General features: G+C 44.4%; 1 protein-coding gene across 1 annotated transcript; it reads right to left on the minus strand.

Annotated features, from left to right (window-relative positions):
- Positions 1-1,254: 1,254 nt before the first annotated feature.
- Positions 1,255-14,910, minus strand: jazf1a (JAZF zinc finger 1a). Its single transcript, XM_086171770.1, has 5 exons — positions 14,533-14,910; positions 7,319-7,391; positions 5,493-5,689; positions 4,250-4,419; positions 1,255-2,472 (listed from the first exon to the last, which is right to left on the minus strand). Exons 1-5 carry the CDS (start codon positions 14,645-14,647, stop codon positions 2,296-2,298), a joined length of 732 nt encoding a protein of 243 aa, XP_086027896.1. The 5' UTR covers positions 14,648-14,910; the 3' UTR covers positions 1,255-2,295.
- Positions 14,911-18,333: the final 3,423 nt, after the last annotated feature.

Here is an 18,333-nt window from a genome sequence, read left to right on the forward strand (position 1 = left end):
ACTCTTTACTCACAAGTCACTGCTCGGAACCGTCGGGTCCCTCCTGGCCCGCCCCCTCCCTCCCCCCCACCCGTACAGAGAGGGAACGCCGGGTCTGCACGTTACATACGAAAATATAATTTAAAAAGCACTTGACGACAGATGCACGTTACAATACATTCACTGTACATGGTATATTGAAGCCTCCCTCCGGTCTGCACACAGCCTCCATCCCTCCCACTTCCACGAGTGGAATAACTGCAGCCTCCCTCCCATTTTGAAGTTGAAACTGTCGCCATGGTGACAGTGATGTCTGAAGCGGGAGATGGGTTTATGAGTGTTTGACAAAGGCCCGGAGAGGAGCCTCTCTGTCTCTGCTAAGCTCCAGAACCCCCCCCCAGCTTTTTCCCCTTTTGCACGCCGGTACGGCGGGGTTACTCCCGGGTTACCGAATCCACGGGCTGCGCTCTGAAACCGGATCTCCGCTCACTTATCTGTGCGCCTTATTTAAAATTTAAAACACCGATGGGCATGTAAGGGGCGGGGGGGAGATGCTTTTTGTGCTTTTGCTTGGTTGATCGAGACGGGAGAAAATTAGAAAAAATATTATGTACATAATGGTTGATATTTGTCACAAAAAGAGGTTTTAACAGGGAAAGTTTTCGGAGGATAGGAGGATGTGTGCACGGCCAACGTCACCGTATCCATCAGTTCAACATTAGTCGAAAGCTCATGCTCCGAAACCGACACACAGAATATAACAACTCTAGCCTGATGACTTGGATACTGCAGAAAATAAAATCTCTCACACACTCACACACACACACACGTACAGTACACTTCATGCACACACGCCTCTTCCATACGCAAATGCTCCAGTCTGCGGGAGAGCAGAAAAGAAAAATGTCAGTTTGTAGATGGTAATCTCTTTCAAATCCAGATTCTCTCCCCCCTGCGATGCATCTTCATCACGTTGCGGGGAAAAACATTCAATTCTCCTCTTCCTCACATTTTTTTTTTTTTTAGGAAGGAAATCCTTCGCCGCACGTTTTGGCAACTGTATACGCGGTTCCCCTCCCTCCCCCCTTTACGTCAGGCACATGGTATGGTAGATGTTTGGCAGTGGAGAGCTGTTGGCAACGATCATGGAATAAAGAAAAATGACAAAAAAAATAATATCTCTGCAGCTGGAATACAATGTCACGCTTTTTTTTTTCACCTGCGATGGGATTTTGGATTCCGTGTCGCTCCAGTAGAGAGAGAACCGCGGATGGCTTTTCTTTTTTCTTTTCTTTTTTTTTTGTTTGGAATGGAAATGCTTAGGGGGACGCCGGCCCTCTCGGCCAACAAAAAGTCAAAAAAAAACAAACAAAACAAAAAAAAAAAAACACTTTCCAAGACAAAATCTACAAACATCGATCGAAAATATATAAAATAAAGCTTGAAAATAAAATGTAACTATTTACGTATATGCTCGTGAATATTTTTTTTTAATATATTTTATGTACACCTACATATTTCTCTAGTTTATATATCAATATATCTATTTAAAGTATAACTTAAATGTGACGCCGGGGCCCTCAGAGGCTCCTGTCGGGTTTGCGGGCGTCCAACGGGAAAGGAGGGTCACAAACTTCGCCTCATTCGAAAGCAAAAAAAAGTCCAGGCGTTCCTGGATCCTCCGTTTTCCTTTTTCCTTCCCCCTATGTTTTTTCCTCACTTTTTTTTTAAATTTTTTTTTTACAGTTAGCACCTCATGTAAATCCAACGATAGGGGGGGGAAACAAACTTGTGATAGCATATACGAATGTGCAAATGAACAATGATATAAAAAAAAATATATATATATATACTACAAAGATACATTTTCCGAGAACAAAAAAAAAAAAATACAAGTGATATGACTCGAATAGAAAATCGGAACGCGGACTATAAACAGTGACGGCGAGCGAAAATAAAAAATAGAACTTAAAGCATGCACGGGGGCGGCGTGGCGCGGGAGGTAGAGCGATCGTCTTCGGAACTGAACGTTCCCGTTTCGATTCCCGGCTCCTCCTAGCGTGTCGAAGATGAGCAAGTTGTTGTCGAGCAGGACACTGAACCCCAAACTGCTCCCCTGGCGCTGGTGGACGGCAGCCTACTGCTCATGGTTCATCCATGATGGGTTAATTGCAGAGAACAAATTCCCCCACGAGGGATTGATAAAGGACAAATTATTCTTATTATAGTTGATCCTTTAGCGTGTCGGGAGCGGGGCGAGGAAGGTGGGATAGGGCTTTGTTTTGGGGGGGCGGCCGGTCGGCGCGACTCGGCTCTCTAGGCTTGAATCTTCCGCAGGATCTCGGTGGAGACGGGCGGGTGGAAGTTGATGGTGTGGTGCCTCAGGCCCTGCGAGGTCTTGTAGCTCTTGCCGCAGCGGCATTTGAAGGGTTTCCTCACGCGGATCTGCGTGCGGTGGCCGTTCTTGGCGTGGTACTTGATGCCGTTCACGTTCTGTGTGGAGACGGGGAGGAAGGCTTTTACCGTGCTCGTGATTCTAACCAGGACAGTCGGCTTATTCTTTAAGAGCGCGCCCTTGAACCACCTTTGCTTGTCGATTACAGTGATCCCTCGCTATAACGCGGTTTGCTTTTCACGGTTCCGCTACTTCCTGGATTTGCATGGTGCATTGTGTTCTGCATTCTGATTGGCTAAAAAGTCACTCCGCTTCTTCTCTACCTGTGCGTCAATAACGTCGCAGTTTAATATGTACACGTACGTAAAACAGCTCGCCGAATTTATATGACGTACGTGCAAATTCTCTTGCAATTTAGAGTCTCTCAGAAGACCCATAATGTTGACAAAACGCTCTGGACCGACAAAAGCACCTGCGGCAGGAAGATGCTATCTATAGCAGATAAAGTGAAACTTCTGGACATGCTAAGGGAAGCTAAAAGCTATGCGGCTGTAGGTCGACATTACGGAATTAATGAATCTTCCGTTCGTTCCATAAAGAAGGAATAAAAAAACATAAGGACGACAGCAGCAATGTATAACAGAGTAATTGTATAATAATAGAAAAAAAAAATAAAGGTTTCTACTTCACGGATTTTGCCTATCACAGGTTCTTTTTGATCACTTGTTGCTATTCCGAAATTACATGTGATGTGAAACATAGAGCTCCTTCCCAATCGGGGAGCTTTCTGTGTGCAGCCTCCATATTCTACCCGCGGGTCTCCTCCAGTCCAAAAACATGCAGGAGGTCCAAAGGAGATCCTACACCGCCGAGAGTGAACGTCTGTATGTGTCAGTATGAGGCTCTGTGATTGGTCACTGCGCACGGAAACGCATTAGGACGTAACTTTCGGGAGGGTTCGTGTCCTGGATTGACCGATGTGGAAATATAAGAGGCGTCTGACCCCTACCAGCTATATTTTCAAAAGGAAAAAAACGACAAAAGGAAAATCTAAGCCCGTCGGCGGGGATACGGCAGCTCTGTTTCCATGGCTACCATGGCGCCTGATTCCCATGACGGACTCAGGCGTGTCGTTTGGCGCCACTAACTCCGTCGTCATACGTGGAATAAACCATTTTACGATACCCTGCTGGCAACTTATCCCTCGCTTATTTTAGGTAATACGTCAACATATTTGTCTAACGACAGATTTGATTGATTCCGATTTTTTTGATTGAAAATAAGGTTTTACTGATATTGCAAACATGCGTCTTATGTCTTTCTAAATATAATTCCGAGTTGTGGAAAGGGCGTAAATCTGACCGTTAAAAACAAAGCAGAACTTCAAAACCAGGTCCGGCGCCCGGATGCCAACACGCCAAGGCCGCGCGTTTCTTTTTTCTTTTTTCATGAGAAATGGAGGAGTTCTCTGCGGAGGGTTTGCGTGTTGTCACTGTTTTGGACAGAAACCAGCAAAAGAGAGGAATGTTCCCACGCTGGTTGTTGGGTAAAAAAGACGGCGGCAGAGAAAAAAAAAAAGGCAGCGAGCTGAATGGGCTTTTTGTTTGCATACGTAATTAATTAGCACCGCGGCAAAATATAGAATGAAATATTTATCCCAACTTGCGATCGCGAGATTGTGGATTTATAATGTGATTTTTTTTTTTTTTTTTTCATTTTCTTTCTTTTTATACCCTCAAACATTATGTAGTGTGACATGTGATCCTCGGACAAAAGCGCCAGTGTGGACTTTTTTTTTTCCGGGAAAGGGCGGGAACCCCCTGTTTTCTGGGTCCGAGTTTGACTCCGCCCCCCTCGCCACCCCTCCGCCCTTACCTTATATCTCTTCTTGCATCCCGGGACGGGGCAGGCGAACGGCTTCTCCTCCCCCCCGTTCATGCACATGGAACTGAGGATGGACTCGGAGCTGATGGCGCTCTCGGTGGTCCACGACTCGTCGCTGTCCGACTCCTCGTAGTCGACCTCCTCCTCGTCGTACTCGCTGCCTGGGGGCGCGATGGAGGCAAAAAAAAAAATCTACTTATCCCAGATCAAATATGATTAAGGACATCATGCTTTGGGAATGCACCAGAAAAAAATGCCTCTTTTTTTATTATTATTATTATTATTATTATTAATAGGTCCAACCGCGGCGGCCCGCTCAGACACAACGGCGGTGGCATGAGTCACAACGCCAGGGGTTGGCTTTCGGAAAGAGATGGTTAAATGGGAGTGATCCCCGTCGCTCGGGTTGGAAAAAAGTACGTTGCTAAGCGCGGAATACTTTCCACTCACATGTGCGCGTGCACATACACGCACGGCATCAAAAACAGCATCCGCATACCGCCTAGCTAAAATACACACATACACACACACACACAGCCCAGCTGACCCCCCACCATCCCACAGGAAATGCTGCACCTCAGCTTGAGGAAATGGATGGTACCCTGGCACATGTTGAAAGAGAGTGTGTGTATGTGTGTGTGTGTGTGTGTGTGTGTGTGTGTGTGTGTGTGTGTAGCCAGACCCAACACTACGTTCTCAACCATTCGGGCTGGAATTGGACATCTGCTTCTGGGCTGTGCAACACACGGCCCCATGCGAACACACAGCGTGACAGCTGCTATGTAATTAGCAGAGTGTTGACTGGCCTGCTCACTGCAGGAGCCACTGAAACCTTTTGCACACACACACACACACATGCATGCACACACACATGCGCGCACACACGCTGAAATTGGTTGGGTTTCAGCCGCTTTACTTTCCACCCTAAAAACTCTTCATTATTAGTGTGAGAAGTCTACCCATCCATCTAGATACATAAATATATATGTATTATATTTATGTATTCAAATCTGCGTCGATCGTTTCCATGTGTGTTGTAATTCCGCCACGTCCGCGCTTAAATGTGCAAACTAAAATGTGAGTAAGCTTTTGCTTGCAGTGACGTCACACACCCGCCCGCCCACCATGAAATGTATCTACAGACGCCGCGATGATAACGGCTGCTTTCGATGGCAAATTTGTGCGATTCGTTGTCGCCGCGTAACACATTTCAACACACACACAGCTGTCATACCTGTGGGTGTGCTACTGCGGAAGGAGGAAGAGGGCGTGATGGGGGGTGTGACAGGCGGCGTCAGGTTGCCGCTGGTGTGGCGAGGGGGCGTCGCCGTGCTGTTCCTGGAGACGCCGCCCGTGATGGATAGCGAGAGCTTCGGCGTGGCCTTCTTCTTCATGGTTTCCTGCTCCCGGCGGGCCGCGTCTGTCATGAACCTGCCGGCACGACCGCGCACGTTTGCTATTAGGGGGAATGCGGCGCGCAAAACTATCAAAAAGCAAATAAAAGCTTATTTTATTTGTTTATTTACGATGCACCTACGGTCCTGCTGAGGATGATATACTCCAGAAACATCGCAAATCTTATAACTCAGAGTTTATAAAAGATACATTAAATATGTGCGTGTGTGACTAAAGATTGAATTACCAATAACCAATGGTGTAATACTAAATGAGCTTTTACTTTTCATAATTTTGGGTGATTTAAATTAACACAGGCCCTTTTCTTGTCTGGGATTTAGAAAAATCCCGCCCCCCTTAAATTTTTAATATTCTTTATATTCGCCCCTTTCTTGCGCTTCTGAACCAAGACGATAAAACGGAAACGTCGACTATTCATGAATCCACTGTGAGGCGGATTGAAATGCTGAAACGCTGTGTGTCACAACCAGCTGCACGGAGGGAGGGGTGGGGGGGGTTGATCAGAAAGATGATAAACGTCACGTTGCATCAACATTCGGCCGGCTCAAAACTCATGTTGAAACCTCATGAGAATTCTGAATTCAATGTTGGTATCAGCTGTCCGGACGGACACTGATCAGTAAAATATTCCCATCGGAGACGCGTGTTGATGCTGATGTCCATAAAAGGCGGAAAAGGGCTGGTAAAATCACCGCAATCATTAACATTAGCGGTTTGTCTGATTCGGAATATAAGTGCAACTCCGATGTAATTATTTTGCTTTCTGAAAAAAAAAAAAAGAAATGGCGATTACGATAATTTCCGGACTATTGAGCGCACCTCAATATAAGCCGCACCGGCTAGCCGATCGCTATCTGGGGCTTCCTCCTGCGCGCTAAAACCATCAAAGTCGTCTTCTTCGGTGTCGGAGTTGAACGGACTCAGAATTTCCCGGTTTCATCGGTCCGATGTGACGAGGATAAACGTTTAGCGGCGTGAAGCTCGTTAGCCCCCCCCCCCCCAAAAAAAGTCTATATATTAGCCTCATCGTTGTTTACGTGAAAAAAGTCGCGGCTAATCGTCCGGAAATTACAGTACTTGCTTTTGGAGCCATTGAAAGTAGGCGTTCTAGAATGGCAAAGGGCTGCAGTTACTACCTGTGCAATATTTCATTTCACTGTGCAATATTCAGAACTGTGCAATATTTCATTTCATAACAGCTACACTACAATTTTTCCTTTTATCATACTATTGTGCACTCCTTACCTCACTTGTTACTAAGACACTTATAGTTTTATCACTTGTTTACTAAGACACTTTATAGTTTATTTTTATTTCTAATTCTGCCTTTTTCTTTTTATCATTTATTACTGTTATATTTTCTGTAACTCTGGCACAACAATTTCCTTCGGGATTAATAAAGTTGTTCTTATCTTATCTTATCTTATCTTATCTTACCTAAGGTTTTTGACGGGACAATGAAATCAATCTCCTTTTTAAAAGACATCTGATATGTTAAATGAAAGCGTAATCTTTAATTTCAAGATGTGTGTGTGTGTGTGTGTGTGTGTGCAAAGAGAGTCCCCTCTGGGTCCCTAGGAGGATGTCAGTGTCACGCGGACAGGAAGTGTTTGCGCTGGACTGTGCGAGCGACAGTGGTTGTACCTGTTGATGTAGCTCAGGGCCAGATACGTTGGCTGCTGCTGCTCCTGCTTCTCCAGAACCCGCGGATCCGTATCTGTGACAAAGAGAAAGAGAGATGAATCACCTCGGAAAACATTGAGTGAATACTCTTAGTATGTAGCTGACTCATACTGTACATGTCTTCGCTCTGCCAAACCGCTATCATCCTGCCAGATTGCCTGATGGATTGCTAGATCTTTCACACACTGCTTTCCTCTGTATTGCTTCATAATACAAGATCGGCCCACGTAACGTCTCATTCCTTCCGTCGCCGAACGGACTTGCGCCGCCCGGCCCCTGCCTTGATGCCGCTTCATTGTTTCTGGGTTCTGACTGCGGTCGGGAGGAATTCCGCACGGGGCCGAGTGACTGGCGTGGCGTGTGTGATGAATGTGCACGGCGAGATACTGGGGAAAACGCGCGACGTTAACTTTCTACTTTGGTGAAGTGCTACTGCCACCAAGTGTTAAATGACAGCACTATCACGGGAATTTGAACACGAGTTTATTCAGGTTTTAATCTGCGTGTGTTGGAATAAGTGCAGTTGCATATGTAATAGCTAACAGCTGCATTGCTAGTCAGATCCAATAATTTGATCACCTCGGTATAACAATTAACAGCAAAAAAATCCCTGAATGCCTCTTTCAACTAATCCCTGGTGTGTGTGTGTGCGTGTGTGTGAGTGTGCGTGCTGTGTGTGTACGTGCGTTTGCCGTTCTTGGCCTTTTGGTTTGGGATTTCACACCTCAAAATTAAAAACAAATGCAGACTTCCCACAGTGCAGGAGAACACCAGGGAGACCAGCAAACAAGAAAACAACGCAGGAAATAAAACGGACGCCGCACAAATCGTCAGCGGTTAACGTCAGTGTTTCTTTCTATACGTGTCAGGAAAATATACACGGGCCTGGAAAAGTCTTAGTGAGGAAAAAGGTCTGCAGATGTATGGGCACGTGCACACACACGAACACACACACACCTGAGGTGGTCCATGGAGGTGGTCTTTGACAGTCTTTTATAGCTCAGCCTAATAATGCTACCTGCTGCTTAGATGTATAGACCAGAACTCAACACCAGTTTTTTTACCACCCCCCCCCCCCCCCCACACACACACACACACACACACACCTCAAGCTTTCGACAGAATCTTAAAGACAATGATTTTTATCAGGAAGGGAGTTCCTGCTATGTATTTCAGGGTGAGACTATATAGTCGGGAGGACCGACGAGGGCCTTGAAAAAATACATGTAAACACCATTTAAATGTAAAAAGAAAATTGAAGGATTGTTTGCAGCCATTTTGCACGTTGCTATGGAGCTAGCAGGACTGGTCTTGTGGGGCCCAATTATCCCCGTTCTCATTACTTTTGATAGCTGTGTCTCATGTAAAGCGAAAATGTATTTTAATGGATACGTTCGTGCGTCGAATGAATGCTAAAATCGAACAAACAGGTTTATAAAGCGAGTCATCTGAAAAGCAGCGATTGCAATGTATCGCGAAAACAGCATATCGCCGTAACACCGTCTGCGGAATGTCGATTGTTTCACGTTAAAATGATTGAAATTCAAACCAACGTGAAAAGTTATTCGTAATAATTTCCGACTTTGGGGGGAAAAAAAAAAAAAAAATCCCACGCAGCCTCGTAAACAGGACGGTAATTGTGCAAATTACAGAAAGCAGGTGACGTGGAATAAATAAAAGCAGGGTTGTCGGAGAAAGCAAACGCGGCGGTAATTCTTAATGAGAGGGAGTCGGGGGTGGCAACGCCACGCAGGAGGATGTTTGTTCTTCCCTTCAGTTCAGAGTTTCAGAGTCGGAGGTGTAGACGATGAAATAATGTTTCCACTTTCTTTGGAGAAAAAGCCGCACAATAGACTTTTTTGCTAAATCCATTTCTCTCTCACAAGTCAAACTGCCTGGGTGAACTTGATTCTCCGATGCTAACATGCAAAAACGGCTTCTCGTGTGAAGGAGGGACTTTGAAAAAACATCCACGTAATAAACATTGTGTTATTTTGATATTTTGTCCCACTCGATTGAGTTGTGCTTGAACGTGATTAGATCTAAATTATTGCCAGCGTTAACTATCTGGCATCAACTTATTCAATTAGTAACCAGGATATAAAACAGCCACCTGATATGATTAATTCATTGCCATGAGGAAGTGAAGGAAAGAGAACCCTTCGCTGCCCGGTGCTCCTGGTTTTATGGGAACAAGATGAACCAGGTGGAGAGGAACACTGCTGTAAATGCTCAGCGACTTTATGAGCTCCACTCGTGGACCAGGACAGGAAGCTCAGCGCTGCTCCTGCACATGCTCAGACACACTCTCTCACAGGGAGCTAACTGTGTCTTAAAAAAAAAAAAAAAAATCCCCGATACTCAGGTCTTTTTTTAAATTGTTGCAGATTTTTTTAAACATTTTTGCTGATTTTTATGTATTTTTCTCCCCGTTCACTGAGCTTTTGTAATGGCTAATAGCTAATAATTAGGCCCTTGGCTAATTCTGTGTCCATTTTTTTGTGGGAATGGATTTTTGTCCAAATGTGAAGCTGATGTAGACTCACAAGACACTACACACACACACATGTATATATGTAGATATACACCCACACAAAAACAATTTAGCAATTTTTTTTCTGCAATGCTGCAACCAATCAAGACCCACAGCATTCTTTGCTGCTCCATTTTTCACCAACAGCACACTGCTGCCCCCTGCTGCCCCTCCTGTATACACATTGCACATGTGTATAGGTGTGTGTGTGTGTGTGTGCGCCTGTGGGTTGAGACCAGGCCAAGAATGCGGGGGCTTGTTTTGCAGGCTGCTAATTAAGCAACAGAGAGCATTTTAACGTGTTTCTCGAGCAGCAGGCAGCCGGATGGAGGGAGAGAGGAGAAAACACGGGAGTCGGGAGGGGCGGCGGCGGCGGCGGCGGCGGCGAGGGGCGAGGGGGGGGGGGGGGTAGCCAAACTCCCCCTGTAATTACACATCCCGGTGCTTGGTGGGGCGTTCGGGCCTTGCAACTTCCACAAGGCGATGATGTGTGACCTCGTGTGAGTGGATGTATGTGTAGCGTGAAAAGAGAGCCTCTTTAGTCTGCAGTCGGGGATGCCAGTCCACTAATTGCTCCGCTACACCCTGACAGGTCATTTAGGAAGTATGGGGGAACATTCTCTCACGCTCGCACAGGCTCGCGCCCCCTTCCCGTGTCACACCTCTCAAAAGTGGGATCCCTCTCGCAGGAAGGGCTGAGATTTTTTTCTGGGTTGAAAACTAGTGTGAAAACTAATGTTTACAGTCTTACGGTTTCCGATACTCATTTATGCGTGGATCATGTTGTTTTGGGGTTGAAGAGATTTTTAAAAACTCTTTTTGTAACTGATTTAGTTGTTTTAAAAGGACCGGGCTTCATTTAAGACCACGCAATAGTTAAGAATAAGAATAAGAATAAGAATAAGAACAACTTTCTTTATCCCAAAGAAAATTGTTGTGCCAGTTTCAAGTAAAAACATAACAATAATAAATAATAGTAGGAAGGAGGGAGAATAAGATGGTTATAGATGGTTTAAAACATCTTTCATAAATATCTTGTTTTAATATTTACATAACGCATCTTTTAAAAATAGCTAGAGCTTGATAAGCTGCTGGACCAAAAGACTTTAAGTGAAAACACACTGTATGCAGACCACGGTGCGATTTTGCGGGCGATGTGGACCCAACAGATGTCTTTCTTCAATCCCTGATAAAGGACACATGAGCACGATATCTTTTTAGCACGTCATTAGTTGAAACTGGAATTTTACGATTCCTTTGTGTAAAACAAACAAAAAAAAAAAAAAACACACACACAAAAGGGGATTGTATAATCATATTAAACGTAATATTGACTAGTTTATCTCAATGCATCATGGTAATTGTTCCAAATATCTAACAGCAGGAGGAAAGCTTTCCTTTCTAGCGATAGATGACAAAAATGGCGTAATCGCATTGTTTATCTGAGCTGGAGCAGATAAGGGAGGCAGATTGATTGGACCTAGAAAGCGGCTGCAGGCTAATCATCAGCATGCTTGGCTGGATCTACGTCATTACAATACACTGCTGGGCCGATTCGTCATGTCAAGGCACAGCTCGGGCTTTTATTCCAGCCGTAAAAGAAATGGAAACATCCAAATTAATTCAGTTCTTTGGGGGGGCAGGAGGGGTCCTCTGATGTTGGGGTTTTCCCGGCACTCGCCTGCAGAATTTTTCCTCTTCCAACCCTCTCTTTCAAAATCTCAGGCCCTCTTAATCTTAATCTACCTTCCCGTTGTGACCCGTACATTTTTTTTTGGTTTGTTTGTTGTTGTCGTTGAGGTAAGAGGCAGGTATCTGCTTGTGCAGGTGAGAACAGCGCACAGTTCTTCCGCTCAGAGAGGCAGACAAGACTGACATCATTGCATTCCTCAGCGCTTACCTGCCGTCAGCATACAAAGCTAACAACAAGCTAACACCACTGAACACTGACCACCGCATCGATTTCCTGTACTTATCAGCTGCGTCGTATCTTGACAGTGGAGTTGCGTCATTGGCGGGACACGAATCTTGTACTCTTGTGATGATTTAAACACGGAAACACCAAATTGTAACCGGTTTCCACATGAAAAGCGTAGGGTGTTCATGTCTGGCTGCTGCTTGCTTGGTTCTTTTGATGAAGCAGCAAACCTCATATTTGAGTTATGGCCTGGTCAGTGAGTCGATTCATACCAAACACGGTTTACTCCAAATCAACTAATGATCCAAAATTTGAAACGCATTGTTTGGGCCGTCTGCAAATTTTGCATTTCGAATAATCCTTTACCGCCCTTTTGCCGATTTCCAGAGAAATTACCTTCTCGGTAAGGTCAGTCTGATTTGAAATAACAGTACAACGGTTGTCTGTTTGGATATGCGGCCCTGCCATCGACTGGCGACCAGTGCGGGGTGTACCCCGCCTCTCGCCCGATGACAGCTGGGATAAACACCAGCAAACCCCCAGGACCCCGAGTGCAGGATAAGCGGCACACGATGGATGGCTGGATAACAGTACAACGCCATGAGTTGTACGTGAACGTCATCCATCTAGCCTTCTCTCCTAACCCACCACAAGAGGGCAGAATTGTTCACAATTATGACAATTTTACACCAGCCCCACAGGGGTAAGCATCCTGACCTGAGACCCACTGACTCACTTTTAATGCTATTTATGTACACTTGCACACTCCTGTCCTCTCCTGTAGTTTACGACTTACAACCCATGGCAATTTTCATCGTCTGCTTGCAGACTGTGGGAGAGAATGCAATTGTGGTAATCTTATCTAGAAAGGCTCAAACAACTTATTTGTTATCTCATGCATATGGAGCTCGAAAAAGGCTTATCTCTCGATGGATTATTGATGACTGTGTAACATCACTTGAAAAAACAACATAAAATAAACAGGCAGGCAGAGCCTCTACGGCGTGACCAACCCCGCACTCTTACCGCAATCCCCCCATCTGTCACACTTATCCCTGTGGTAATTGATCCGCGAGCGCTATTGATTAGAATGTGTGATCTTGACACTGCCGATGACCAGCTGCAGCACGAAGTGAGGAGAGAGGAAGCTCATTAATCTGAGTGACTTGGTAGGTAAAATGCTATTCGGCTCCTCGGACTGTCAGTGTCAAAGGTCAAGTCAGAAGCCAGATGGGGCATATAGCTGTGTCTCTGCGGTTCTGCTCGAGAAGCTAAGAAAACGATATGTATTCTTATGTTTCAGCCGGGTTATATATTTTAATTAGTCTTCAGTGCTCCTTTTTTTAATACAGGGGTATTACACGTAGCATTACCTGGCGACAGAGTGATGGACAACACTGAACCGACAAACTGTTAAAAAAATATAAAACAATTTCTGCCCCGGAGTGGTGGGACATCATGTTGTGTGTCCTTGCCACATCATGCGGCACGGGAGCACTCTTTGTTGGTGAGATGGCAGGTGTGCAATAACCAAGCCAATGTACTGGCCCCAACCCCTTTACAGACAGCCAGTTGCCATGGAGACAGGCTCAATGAAGCATCCGCTCTACACCCCTTCACCCTGCAAATGGCCTCCTGAGGATGGATGCACGCTGCAACTGATTATTACCCCTAATCAACTTTGTTACACGTTGTTGCGTCCCGCGGTGTCATTTTCAACGGTGAATTACAGCCTCATTTTAAGACGGGATTACTTCAGTAAAAGCCGGGGGTTTGGATTGTTGATACGAAAACATATCCAATGTATAACAACCACAACATTTGTGAATTCCTGTCTCGTGCAAGTAGTGCCGGCTATATAAGCAGACCGATAGCTTACGTGCGTGTTATTACATTATGCACAATGTGTGCATAATGCAATCCTGTGGTCATTCGACTTTTGGATCCTTAAATGCAATTGCAAGCTTGGTTGTAGAAGAAAGTTAGGGGGTTTAAAAGCACAATCTAGGTTGCAGTTTTTACAAGATTCACTGTCAGGAGAAAACTCGAAAGGCGGTGCAACAAGTTGAAACTTGTGTGTGTGTGTGTGTGTGTGTGTGTGTGTGGGGAAGATCATCTAATAATGGCAGCGGCTGCCCCCACAACTCAAGAGTCAGTGATAATGAAGTCACACTTACATTATGGGAGAGGTCACAATACGACGTGCTGAGGACACCTGAGGTGACAAATGCGACGGGCAAGACTGGCGGGTCAATACACAAACTTTAACGCAGACAAAAAGAGCCCGGCCCCCGGGTGTTCCCCCCTCCACCGGGCCTGGAGGTGAACACGGACACCGCCGTGGTGTTAGCCGAGAGAACCGCTGCCTTCTCGGGGATGCTAGTAACATTTCTGAGGCCCGTCAAGTCGAGTTACCCGTGTCATAAAAAGGTAACCGCGTTTGGGAATGAATTAGAGGAGAGGTGGGAGAAAAGACGAAAAGCACCGTGTTTAAAAGCGAGTTTAAAAGGAGACTTATAACTAGCGCCGCGGAAGGAGGCGGGGGGAAGCCCCGCACTCCGGCGAGCCTCGGCTGGGAGTGAGCGGCAGAGATAGCGGAATGCAAAGGCGGTTAGCTACCTAGCTACAACGCTAACTAGCTACAACCGCTAGCCTGCTAGTTAGCTAGCTAGCAGCGGCAGCGGCGGCTAGCCCCCCCCCCTCCACCATCCGGCCCCGACTCACCGATGTGATTGTCCTCGATGTGAACGATGAGCTCGGCGAGAGACTCGAACTGGAGACCGCAGCCGCCGAACCTGCATGAGTTGGAGAAGAAGGAAGCCGCGGCGATGCCCGTCATGTTTAAGGCGCTGGTGTGATACACCGGGCGGCGGCGGCGTCGGCGGCGGCGGGCGGGCGGGTGGGTGTGTGGGGGGGGATCCGAGGGGGAGCCTTAGGGGTGGCGGTGAAGGGAGGTAGGGTGGAAGGGTGGGACGGGGTAGGGGAGGGTTGGGGGGGGGGAGCCGGTGAACGTGGACGCAGAGGATCCGGGAGCGGGAGCGGGAGCGGGGCGGCGGAGAGCAGACACCGGGGCTGCCAGGCGGGACAGCGGCGGACGCAGCTGGAAGGCGAGCCAGACCGTGGGGGCGGGGGGCGGGGGGCGGGGGGCCGGGCCCGGCCGGGGCGAGCGGGGCGGGGGCGGGGGGTTGGCGGCTACGTCACGACCCGCTTACCTGTTGGGATTTGCGCTCTCCGCGCTGCAAAGATCCAAAAGCACATATATTACTCATTTATTATTTCATTTATTGCAATTGTGTTGCCTTTTAATGATGTAAGATAAGATAAAATAAGATAACATAGGCTTCACTGATCCAACGACGAGGAAATTAAAATTAAAAAAGAAATGATAATAAATAAATAACCACAATATACAACACATATAACTGATATATAACTCATTTATTCTCTTATTTGTTGTAGCGATATGTAGCGTTTTAATAAGATAAGATAAGATAAGATAAGATAAGATAAAATAAGATAACATAGGCTTCACTGATCCAACGACGAGGAAATTGAATTAAAAATGAAATGATAATAAATAACTACAATATATAACACATATAACTAATATATAACGCATTAATCTTTCATTTGTTGCGATTATGTAGCGTTTTAATAAGATAAGATAAGATAAGATAAGATAAGATAAGATAAGATAACAAAGGCTTTACTGATCCAACAATGAGGAAATTAGATTAAAAAAGAAATGATAAGTTAATAACTACATTATATAACACATATAAGTAATATATAACTCATTTATTCTTTCATTTATTGCGATTATGTAGCGTTTTAATGATACAAGACAAGATAAGATAAGATAACATTAGATAACACGGGCTTTACTGACCCAGCGACGAGGAAATTAAATTGTATGAGCAGGATTATAAATAGTGCAACTAATAGTAAAAAATAAAATACAATGCCTCAGTCAGGATATAGACACAAATGACATGGCTCTCTGCTATATAAGCATCACAAAAAACAAAACGCCAAAAATATGAATGAAAAACAGAAGAAATACCTTGTGCAGGAATGGTCATAGAGATAGCAGATGCACGGTAGGGGATGTGGGTATTAAAAAAGAAATGATAATAAATAAATAACTACAATATATAACACATATAACTAATATATAACTCATTTATTCTTTCATTTATTGCGATTATGCAGCGTTTTAATGATATAAGACAAGATAAGATAAGATAACACAGGCTTTACTGACCCAACGACGAGGAAATTAAATTGTATGAGCAGGATTACAAATAGTGCAAATAAGAGTAAAAAATAAAATTCAATGCGCAAGTCAGGATATAGACACGAGTGACACAAGTCTCTACTGTACAAGCATCACAAAAAAAAGATGTCAAAAAATATGAATGAAAAACAGAAGAAATACCTTGTGCAGGGAATGGTTATAGAGATAGCAGGTGCACGGTGGGGGATGTGGGTATTGAAAAAGAAATGATAATAAATAAATAACCAAAATATATAACATATATAGCAAATATACAGCTCATTTATTATTTTATTCACTGCAATTGTGTAGCGTTGTAATGATATGAGACAGACTTTCCTGATCCGATGACGGGAAAATTCATTTGTCACAGCAGCATAGCAAATAGTGCATGTAGTGGTAAAAAAAATAGAATATGCGAGTGAGGATATAGATACAAATTAATATGATTATGTACATATAAACAGCACAAAAAAAACAACAAAAATATAAAGAATATGAATTGAAAACAACGCAATGGCTGGCAGTAGGGGATGTGGGTAATGCAAAAGAAACGATAATCAGTAAGATGTCCTGGAGGACGTATAAATACTGCTCGAATAACAGTGATAAGTACAGGTAGAGGTGGTGCAAAGTATAGATGAAGATAGTTGATATGGATATGGATTCCTCTGCGCTCGATATATATTTGTATATCCATACGCATGCATTCATTCCACATATATATTTGGATAGTTAGATAGATATCATTCTCATACATGTGCTTGAAGGGATCCAATCAGACGTCATAACTGAAATCTGCATTTTACTAATGCGGCGTCTGCTTCTTTTACATTTCCTCTGTGGTTCCAGTGAGTAAAGATGTGCAAAGTAAAGGCGTCAGCTAGTGCCGTACTTACTGATGCTGTTATGGAATGTTTACACTTTGTAATATTTTTCTATTTGTTTTTTTCGACTTATTATATGCGGGAAATAGCCAGCTAAATTCAGAGGCATCGATCTGAAAGCGGCAATTGTGATCATGGTGTCATCCTCTGTCAAATGTAAATTGTACGTCTAATGTTACAGTTATAATGGCAAATGTCTTTTCCGAAGTCTCACTCTATCCCCAAAAAACGAGCTCACAGATTTAGCCAGAATAGTTCTGTCTATATCAATGGATCACAGGGCATAACATATTGCAGGAAAACTGTCTTTGTATTGACAAAACATTGCGCAGGGTATATAAAACGCATCTTGTTCTGTGGCTTCTCCTTTTGAGCATATTTACATTCATCTTTTTGCATTTAATAAAGCATGTCTGAATGGTCACAGCAAAGGAAAAAATCCTAGTTTTCTGTGAATGACTTAGATTAGCAGTAAATGCTTCAGTTTAGTGTAGAATGTATCAGAGGGGAGAGTTAGGGTTCTCGCAAATGTAAAAAGTTTGGTTAAGTTTTGGCCGGTTTTATGTGCTAATATATGCGATAATGTTCTACAGGACTTTACATTTAAGTTAGGTAGCATTAAGTTAGGTGCAGGTCTGTGGCAGACTGTAAGGAAAACACTGCATAAGTCAGTAAGGTAGTCAGGAGCTGATCAGAAATCTGGATGGGGAGTTCTGATATATAAATATATTTGTACTTGGAAACAAACATTCTATGAACAAATACATAAAATTGTATTTTCTTCGTTGGTGGATTATCTAATTTTCTTTGCATTTTGTTTTTGAAATCCAGTAAAATGTATTTCCCTCCATTGAACTGTTAAATCGTGATGGCTCATTGCAGTAAAGCTCTATGTGTGAAGTTGTGTGTGTGTGTATGCGCACACACGTGTGCGCGCGTGTGTGTGTGTGGGTGTGTCAATATTTAAGCCACAGTTGCATAACCCACCGACAACAGCATCAATTACCTCCATAAAGTTTACTGATTAATGTTACCCTATAATGGCTCAGCTGGTGAGGGGAGAACTCTGAAATGTGTTTATGGGTAGTGTGTTTGGCTCCCAGAGAGAGGAGAATGTCCTTAAATCATTGAGGTTGGCTAACTAGGGCAGGCAGGCCTGTGCTGGACCTGTTAAGCCATAAACCACCGGACACTGTTTTTGCACAGCCCACATTGAGCACAGCCGCTATATTCATGATGTGCTCAGTGCAGTCTAACCCGCACCCCTGCGTATAAATACCGACTATTTACAAGCACACAATCTTAATCAAGATAAAATCACCACGGTCCCGACAACGTACAGTAGGCTACAGGAGCGCAGTG

The sequence above is a fragment of the Fistularia commersonii genome, chromosome 24 (genome assembly GCF_037954325.1).
Source record: "Fistularia commersonii isolate RoL2024-O1a breed Wild chromosome 24, RoL_Fcom_v1.0, whole genome shotgun sequence".
Taxonomy (NCBI): Eukaryota; Metazoa; Chordata; class Actinopteri; order Syngnathiformes; family Fistulariidae; genus Fistularia; species Fistularia commersonii.